At 40.5% G+C, this 10053-nt stretch overlaps 1 protein-coding gene across 5 annotated transcripts in view; it reads right to left on the bottom strand.

Annotated features, from left to right (window-relative positions):
• Positions 1 to 6236: 6236 nt before the first annotated feature.
• thap1 (THAP domain containing, apoptosis associated protein 1) overlaps positions 6237 to 10053 on the bottom strand; it is a 5866-nt gene continuing 2049 nt past the window's right edge. For 4 of the 5 annotated variants that reach the window (XM_080303644.1, XM_080303642.1, XM_080303643.1 and 1 more), the window contains one exon: positions 8959 to 10053. This exon is cut by the window's right edge. In XM_080303644.1, the coding sequence (XP_080159770.1) occupies positions 10038 to 10053 (16 nt within the window). In that variant the 3' untranslated portion in view covers positions 8959 to 10037. Of the gene's footprint in view, positions 6827 to 8958 lie in introns of those variants that run through there. The other variant, XR_013909974.1, reaches the window with a different exon arrangement.

Raw genomic sequence — 10053 nt, 5'->3', positions numbered from 1 at the left:
TTCTCCAAGATTTAGACCTTAAAGTTCAGCAACATAAAAATAAACATCCCCAAGTCTTGAGGTGAAGGTGCTTCCATCATGTGTGCAGCTGAGAGTCTGTAACAGCCTCCCCGATGATGTGTTAAACACCTCTCCGGTCAGCTCTCAGCAGGTTGAATCATTTTGAACCTCAGATGACCTTTTCAGAGTTTAAATTAAATATTTCCATCCGCTGAAACGCAAACAGCTGCAACAGGTCACACTTTCATCATCATCCTCCTCCTTTTTGCTCCCTTCACTCCTTTCCATCTCACAGCTTCTCCTCTCTGAGTCATTTTTGTTCGCTGCCTTCAGATCCATTAGCACAAAACTATTTATTTGCACATATTAATTCATGCAGTAAAGTTACTTTAGTGCACGCAATAATGCTCACAACATGTTAGTGCAAATTAGCAAGATTATACCCACAAATGAGCAAAACTACAAACATTTATTTAAAAAAAAACATTAACAATAAAAACTATGAATCTTATTATGATTATTATTAGCAGTAGTTTCTTATTATTATTATTGTTACTATCAACAGTTCATTGTTTTTTCATTGACTCACAGACTAATGCTAGTGGACCAATGATGACATTTCATAATCCCATGAAACTGTGGTTTCAAAATGAAATATAACCTGTTGTGACACAACTCAAGACTGCAAATATATTCATTAAAGCTCACAGAGCAGATGTTAAATACTTCAAGAGTACAAATAAGCAGTCCTAGAATATAAAGCATGAATGAAGTAATTCTGCAGCATTAACTACCCCATGAGTAAAGCCATTCTAGTAAACACATGACATATTCTAGAGTAGAAAAATAAATAACTTCCAGAGCATTTGTTTAGACTATTTATGTGGAAAATTAATTCTGTCAATTTAGAGCAGTAAGTAATTATAGAGCATGAATTAGTTTGAATATATGAACTTTGATGTAAAACGTGGATTAAACAATCAAAGCACAGCTTAAAGTAACTGTAGATCTGTTTTAATGCTTCTACAGCAAAGGTTTCCATCCATCTGGGTTCGGATCTCAGGGGCAGCAGTCTAAGCAGAGAAGCCCAGACGTCCCCCAACTGGGCCACCTCTTCCTGCTCATCCAGGGGAACACCAAGTTGTTTCCAAACCAGTTGAGAGATCAAGCTTTTGCTGCAGTTGTAAGTGGCCTGAATGGCCTGTAAAAATGGATCACATCATATACTATCAAATCAACCTCCACAGGATATCCTGAGGGATGCAGTCGAATGTCTTTCACAAGTCCACAAAACACATGCTGACTGGTCAGAGGCACATTTGAATATCCTTGAGATGATAAAGAGCTGGTCCACTGTCCCAAAGCCAGAACGAAAACGTATCCTGGATGGAACTTTCCCAGGGAAGCTGAGGAGTGTGATCCTCCTATTAATTAAATAATCCTAAAACATGAACTCTAGAGTGTTTCAGCTAACTGATAATACCTTCAATACCTTCTGAATTAAACATGAAGTTAATTTATTTGAAATAATTCAGGCTCTAAAATTATTTGGGGCATAATTACTGAATTTCATTTTGTGCCTTCCTTTATCTGTGCTGTGAGTCTGATCGTTCCTGCTGTAAAGCTGGGTGCTCACTCTACATCATGAATACATTTATCTCTTTATATGGTTGTTGGTTAGGCCCTCAAAACAGTGCCAGTTTCTCTCGTGTTCCCTTGGGAAAATTAAGTGCCCACCCCTGATCAAGATGACTAGCTTAATTACATTAAGAAATCTACCATCTCTACCCCAGAAAACTCCGTTTGTACACTGCACCTCTTTAATTCATGTTATAAAACAACTTCCTGGGATTCATCCTCCAGTAGTGTTTATTTTTCCATTTCTATAGTTATTTAAAGCCTAGAGAGCACAGTAATGCTTAAAGGGTATAAGATATATATATTTTTTTAATGCATTTCTTTATGCTGCATTGTTTATGCAGCGCAAGTTTAGCATTTAAGAGCATGTACTCTGGATCCTGATTAGCATTTATCTGGAACACAAGTTAATCATTTATAAAGAACTAATTAAGTAATTTGGAGCATAAATTAAGGACTTCTGTAGCATGACTTGTGTAATTGTAGTCTGTGAATTTATTACCTTTGGCTTCGTTTTAAAAGTAATTCATTTGTGTATCTGCTTTTGTGCCTTATTAGTTATTTTTCGGTCTCCTCAGCAGCCTCTCGGTTCAGCCTTTCCCTCCTCTGATCTCTTTCTTCTCCTCTCACAGTTAAAGCCCTCTCTCCCCTTGTCTTCCTCCCCCGCTCTGCTTCTTCCCCTCAGGCGTCTCTTCAGAGTTTTTGAGGAAAGAGCAGATTATTGGCAGTGAGATCATACCGCGGTACAGATCGAATGCATGCTGCCGGGCAGATTTTAAAAATGATGACAGTGTTTTATATTTATATACATCATTATCGTGGTGCAGCACCGTCCCGCTAACCTCCATTTACTCCGAGCGTTTGGCTCGCTGCTGCAGGCTGAATTCACTGAGTCCAGACTGAAGAGAATGAAAAGTGAAGCCGGGGAGTTTGTATCTGGGTCAGAGGATGAACATATTCATCAGCAGCACATTCACATGAGAGGAGACTGAACAGAAGAAAAACAGCCAGTAGAAGAAGAAGAAGACATGACGTGCACATGCTGTTCATCTTTCACCTTAGGAGCTCAACTTTACCCCTTAAATGTAGCCCTAAATGTGCCCCTGTGCTCACGAGAATAATGCACTGTACTATAGTTCATATTATTAATTTAGTGGAAAGTGTCTTTGTGTTCCTGCCTCCGGCTTTCAGTGCCATGAGCAGAGCATGCTGGGAGCAGCAGGTCATCCAGGTGTTATCTAATGAAAGCGGTCAGGCTGCAGCCCGAGGAGCGTTACTGTTCAGACAGGGCGACCTTGATGCTATGCCTGGGGGCGGAGCTTCAGACCAAGCACGTCCACCTGGATCAGATTCAGCCCTGCAGAGGGCTGTTCACCTGAGGAGGGTCGAGGTCGTGAGGAGAAACTGATACCAGAGCAAAACTAAACTGTTAGCGTTTCCTGAGGCCTGATGGAGGAGTCTCACTGTCAGAGCAGCACCTCCGTGCAACAGATATCAGCCCTTAAATGTCACTTTTCTACTGATAAGCTGCGGGTACACTGTCAGTTCTGTCTCGGTACCTTTTGAAAACCAGCGTAGAAGAAGTTGGGATAATTTCAGTGCCTGAAATGTCATGGCAGATAGCTTCTGTGGTCTGCATCTGCCAATAATTGGTGAGCTTTTCACCAATTATTGGCTGGGGAGCTGGCCACAGCTTGAACATTCAACCACTAACGTTCTACCCACTCCAAAATCCAAAACTGTTGAAATTATCATAGTGATGAAGGGTTGGAATCCCACTGGAAGCTTTTTGTGTGTGTGTGGAAAAAAGTAAATATATCCTTTTTTATGTCATATAATATAATAACATCAAGTGAAAGCTCTTGTTCTAATATAAGTGCCAAACAACAGTTTTAAGTTTTGGAAAGCAGATTCACCTCCATATGCTTCAGTGGTTTGATCCACTGCTTGCCATTCCCTAACTCAGGGGTTAAACTCATGCTATGTCAGTGGTCATACTGAGTCCAATTTAGGGTACAACAGAATCATATCAGAATCAGAATCAGAGAGACTTTATTTACCCCCAAGGGGCAAACAGGATGGTAAACACCTGTAATGTCACTGAATAATAATCCTGCCAGACTTCAGATACATTTCAGTAAGTATCCCAACTATTTACTAAACTATAAACTATCCACACATGCACTGCCATCTTCACACAGAGACAGATTTCTTTACAGTTTTCACACTTTGCAAAGCAAAACAGTGAGCCATGCCCTGACTCTATTACTCTGCAATCTTAAAACAAAGGATGTGTGAGACATTTGATCTTTACTTCTGCATCTTTATGGAGGCAGGAGGTCTGTCTACACCACATTTTTACAAGTAAAATTGCTTTGGTGTTTATTTATGATAGAATATGTGATGTCTCAAGGCTTCTCTGTAACCCTATAGATAAAAAAATCCTCGAAGCACCCGTGTTACTTTGCATGCTTCTTGTAGTGAAATCCTGGACACATCACATCATCATCACCCCTTTAGGCCTCGCTGCAATCGTAAAGAATATAAACACATGACATCAACCAGCAGCCTCACATGGGACACTGAGTTACTCAGACCTCGGACATGTAGCTCTGTACCACCACCTTCTGGGCAAAAGTATCACTGCGGCCAAAGTGGAAAAGGTTTTGTTACCTTAATTTATGTAAGAAGAAGAAGAAGAATACTAATAATAATATTACCTAGCTTATACTTCATTATACTCGTCCTCACATTAGCTGTAATTGAGTTGTAGCGGTGGGTTAGTGGAGCTAGTCCCCAAAAGTTGATTCTGTTCATCTGGACGTAGTGTTTTCAGTGGGAGAAACATTTAACCACTCATCCAAGTGACTTCTTCAGTCTCAGCTGACTGCAGGTTTCCCCAATCTTATAAACAGTACATTTGCATAATGACTGAAACCAATGGGCTGTGAGGTCAGTTCCTTGATCATTAATATGCAAATTCTCATAACCATTGATCAGCAACCACTTATCAAAGCCCACTGATCAATGGCCATGAGTAACATTCAGAGAGAGTTGGAGAATGGCTGCAAACACAGCATTATAAGATGGCGAAAGATGTACTCTTAGGCCCCCTCCTCGATTAAGAGATGGTCTTTCCCCTGTCCAGGATGTGCACATCCTCATCACTGAAAGAGTGTCCACTGGCCTGTAGGTGTGAATAGACTGCAGTGTCCTGGCCTGATGAGGTGGCTCTTCTGTGTTGTGTCATCCACTTCGCCAGAGGTTGTTTGGTTTCCCCGATGTATAAATCCTGGCAATCCTCCTGGCACTTCACAGCGTACACTGTGTTACTCTGTTTGTGTCGGGGACCCGATTCTTGGGGTGGACCAACTTTTGGCGCAGCGTGTTTTGGGGTTTAAAAGTCACAGAGACCCGGTGTTTAGAAAAAATGCAGCTCAACTGTTTTGCTTGGGCAGCGGTTGTCCTTCTCTCCTGGATCGGCTGGAGCTTTCTTTAGGTGCCTTCCCAGGCAGCTGGTTATCCCAGCTGACAAATGTCCAGCTGGGATAACCACATTTACTCAGGGCCTTCTTGATGTGCCATTCTTCTGCTTCCCTGGCCGCTGTGTCTGTGGGGATGGTGTTCGCTCTGTGTTATAGCATCCTGATGACACCCAGTTTGTGCTCCAGTGGATGATGGGAGTCAAACCTTAAATACTGAGCCGTATGTGTAAGTTTATGGTACACATCAGCTTTTAGATGTCCCCCATTACTGATAGAAATCCCACAGTCTAGGCTAGCCTGCCACTTTTCATATCCTCCCTGGTGAATTTGATGTGTTGGTCCACCGAGTTAATATGATTCGTGAATTGTGGTACGTTCTGAGATTTGATTTTCACCCAGGTGTCATCCACATACCTGAACCAATGACTTGGTGGTGTTCCAGGGATAGCAAAGCCCTCTTTTCCACTTCTTCCAAGAAGTACAAGTTGGCCACAATGGGTGAAACTGGGGAACCCATGGCACGCCTATGTTTCTGCCTGTAGTACGGACCCTTGTATGTGAAATAGGAGGAATTAAGACACCGTTCCAAAAGCGAACATCATCCTGTAATCTCTTACGAACTACCTCCACCGCTTCTGTGACTGGGATGCAAGTGAAGAGAGAGGTAACATTGTATGAGACCATGGTTTTATCTGCCTCCATAATGACATCTCACATTCTCAACACAATTCAAGGTGTTCTGGATGTGGTGTTCAGAGCTGCCGACCAACGGGTTGAGGATCGAAGCCAGAAACTTAGAGATGTTATAGGTGACAGAGTTGATCATACAGATAATCGGTCTTAAAGGAGGAGTTAAGTTAGCTGTTGATTCAAAATTGGCCATAGGAGTGAGTGCAAGTGGGTCTTTTTGTCTCTATGTGAGAATGGATGTAGGTGACTTTTATTGTGATTTGACACGACATAAATATAACCGGAGTCAAGTGAATATGGAAGATGTATTTGAAAAAATCAAGGATCTCTGATGGTGGGAAATGCTCTATAAATCATTAAAATCTGTTTTCTAACGTGTGAGACGAGTACATGGGTAAATAAACTCACTGTGGGCATGAATGCCATTGTTTGTTGGGGCTTTCTAAAAATTTTATTTATCATTTCTATTCATGGTAACAATAAATACAAGATAATTAGGGTAAAGGCAGGGGAGAGGATTAAACACAGAACAAAACAACAACAAAAACAAAAATAACAAAAACACTGTGGTTGTGAAGTATCTGCATGATTGAGGAATTGAGGAATTTCATTGATTAACGAAATTCAGTTCAATTTTCCATCCATCCATCTTCATCCGCTTTATCCGAGGCCGGGTCGCGGGGGCAGCAGCCTAAGCAAAGAGGCCCAGACCTCCCTCTGTGTGTGTGTGCCAGTTCAATTTTTTCAATTAAATTTTATTTATATAGCGCCAAACCACAACGACAGACGCCTCAAGGAGCTTTATATTGTAAGGTAGACCTCACAATAATACATACAGAGAAAAAAAACCCCACAATCATATGACCCCCTATGAGCAAGCACTGTGGCAACAGTGGGAAGGAAAAACTCCCTTTTCACAGGAAGAAACCTCCGGCAGAACCAGGCTCAGGGAGGGGCGGGGCCATCTGCTGCGACCGGTTGGGGTGAGAGAAGGAAGACATGATAAAGACATGCTGTGGAAGAGAGACGGAGGTTAATAACAGATATGATTCAGTGCAGAGAGGTCTATTAACACGTAGTGAGTGAGAAAGGTGACTGAAGAAGAAATACTCAATGCATCATGGGAATCGGGGAGTTTTTAGGACATGCTGATAATAATGAATTACAGTAGTCCAGCCTAGAAGTAATAAATGCATGAACTAGTTTTTCAGTATCACTCTCAAACAGGATATTTCTAATTTTAGAGATATTGTGCAAATGGAAGAAAGCAGTCTTACATATTTGTTTAATATGTGCATTGAAAAACGTATACTAGTTTTATACTAGTTTTTTATGTTGTGTTTTTATTATTATTATTATTATTATTATTATTATTATAGGACACAATAAAAGTTGAATGTTGTATTGGTACTGACCAATGATTTTAGGAATTAAAAACTCAGCAGTCTTGAAAGTCTAAGTTTAGTCATAATAATTTTATGCTAATTACTTAATTGTAACAAAAAAAGTTACCTTTATTTTATTTTATTTTTTGCTTGAATGCATCATCACTCAAATTACAGAAAGAGTTTTAGTTTTAAGTCAATATAATTTTGAGTATGAATATAAATCTTTGGGGTCACAAACCTGGAAAGTTACACTTTAAAAAATTGTGTAACATCTCTGTCCATAAACAATGGCTCAAATATTCAGAAAGAATAATTGAGTTTAAAAGTTTAGGTCAGGGCCTGAGCTCCAAACCTGGACCAAACTTCTCAGATGTGATAAAGCTCTGCCCCTGAACACATTTCAATTGTAATATTTTAAAATAGTGACGGCACCACCTAGTGGGAACAGATGAAATGTCACGTTTTAACCTTTGGGCTTCACTTTGGGCTACAGTTTCAAGGTGGCTGACTCAGGCAACCTCAAATTTGTCCAGGACAGGCTTAAGGAGTTGGTCTTTGGGTGCTTTGAAAACTGTCAGTTTTTGTCAAAAGCCGCAGTGAATTTTAATGTTTCCCCACAAGGCACCAAATTGATGTAACTCAAAGACATGTTTTCCAGTCTCTCCCAAACTTCACAGGCAGGATGAGAGTCTCACCCTGGTATGCCCATTGTCAGCAATAGTTAAAGCGCCACCTAGTGGCAACAGAAAATGTCAGGTTTTATTTTTCTACAGGGATTTCATCAGAGCAACATGATCTTTAGTGAGTGTGATCTTTGGTGATGTTAAATTGCAACGCTTTTGAGTTTATGTTAAAGGGCGCGGTCGTGGCAGCATGCCAACTTTCGAATATTCGCCACAAGACAGGATATTGTGTATCTCAGCTGTACATTGTCCAGTCTGGAGAAATCTACGTGGCAGTATTAGGTCACACTTGTGTTGCCACCTAGTGGACACAGAAATTTCATCCAATCTAGCTGAAATTTTAATTGGCGGTTCCAATTTATTGAAGTTTTTTTTTTTAATCATTAACAATGTATGCTGCATGATCATTCCAGCCTGAAAAATGAACAAGTTAAAGAAATCATTAAAAGTCCATGATATTCACACCCTTGACATGTGTGTGAGCTTCCAGCTACAAGTGTACACATTTGCAGATCTGATTCACTGGAGAAAACTTCAAAATAACACTCTTTGCTAAACTTTGATGGTTCGTATCTCAGTGTGGAACAGGTGACTGCTCAAAACAAATTTGAGCATATGAAAGGTTTCCATTTTACCCACCAGGCTGATCCATTCTGGGTCAAAATCACTTTCTAATTATTAAAAAGGATGCTTGAATTTGTTTGTTTTGTAGTTTCTATGTTTGATTTTTTTGTACTGCAAGACATTAAGACGGCTGTCGGGACAATCCTGCTGTCTGCTGGGCTGACCTGCCGAGCTAAGCAGGGGCAGGGGAGAAAATAAAATCTCCCACAGTAACAATGTAAAGATAGTCTTCCATGTTGGAAAAAAAAAAGTAGGACTTTCAAACATCAGGAACACCACATTCTGGGTTTGGATCTTGTAGTCTTCCATCATGGGAATGACTGCAAACATCTACAAAGGTGGAAAATCCCTCCACACCAAACATGAACAGAGTCCCTGGATCTAGGAGGAGATTTGGATCCGTTTCATTTTCTGATATTTTCATGGGAACATGAAGACGATCTCTGCTGGTTTTTCTTTTATTCACTTTAATTTCATTGGTGATGACACAACAACGGCCGAGCTTCACTTCTGCTAATTTCATGCAAAACCAGTCACATGACCTCCTCAGTGAAGGAAGCACAAAGAGCCAAAGAAGCTGCTCGTATGGCTTCAGTTTATTGCACATCAGCAGTAACAAGCAGTGTTTTTGCATCTCAAGAAACACTGAAAAATGTAAAGCTGCTTTTGCAGCAAATGTACTTCAATCAGCCTTTAAGTAAAAAACAAAACTCTGAAAACAAAAGCAGAGAAGCTCAAGTGAGTTAATTTCATACTGTCAAATTGTATTTCCATATTAAACAGCAGAATGTTTAATGGGGATCTATCCAGCACATTTCCAGCATTGTGTTTTTAATTCATAAACTCTCAGAGCAGCTTTGCATGAGTCACAGTTCAAAATAATCTCTTTTTTTGATACCGGGTTTTCAGTTCATCCTCTGTCTGAAATGAGGCGTTTTAGCCTCTCCAACTTTGAGCCGTCTTTCTTTCTGATTAGCTGGGTATTGCTTCTGTGCCCAACAGGACCATATCAGGATATCATCTCTCTATGACATCATACAGATCAAAGAGTACAAAAAAAGGGTTTATTTTCCTGATGAATTTGGTTTACCAACTTTTTTTCCTCTTTCATTTGCAAAACTCAAAACCTAAAGGCTCAGATCGATTCTCCTAACGATCTACCTCAGATGCCTCTGAACATCATGGTTCATAACGGCCTCGGCTCTCACCTTTGAGCTTCGACACCGTGGGCACTTCAGATGAAAACTGCTCAGTTGTGGCTGCAGACCCAGCTCTCCTCACTGGGATGATCCTCCTAGAGAAATTCCAGAGATGACGATCTCACCTCAGCTTACGTGGTAACACCTCGTATATGTGACAGAACATAAAAAGCACTCTTTAAAGGAATAGTTCAACAGTTTTCTTTTTTTTTTTTTCTGAGAGGGGGGGGGGGGGCATAACTGTGCTTTGTTTTCCTCAGAGTGACAAGAACCATCAGTCTGTGTGCATCAAGTATGAAGAGCTGTTGGCTCTTGAAACCAAACCAAAACTTAAAGCTTTAAAAAG

This window comes from Astatotilapia calliptera, chromosome 7 (assembly GCF_964374335.1).
Source record: "Astatotilapia calliptera chromosome 7, fAstCal68.1, whole genome shotgun sequence".
In the NCBI taxonomy this organism is placed as follows: Eukaryota; Metazoa; Chordata; class Actinopteri; order Cichliformes; family Cichlidae; genus Astatotilapia; species Astatotilapia calliptera.
This window is presented reverse-complemented; position numbering and strand designations above follow the sequence as displayed.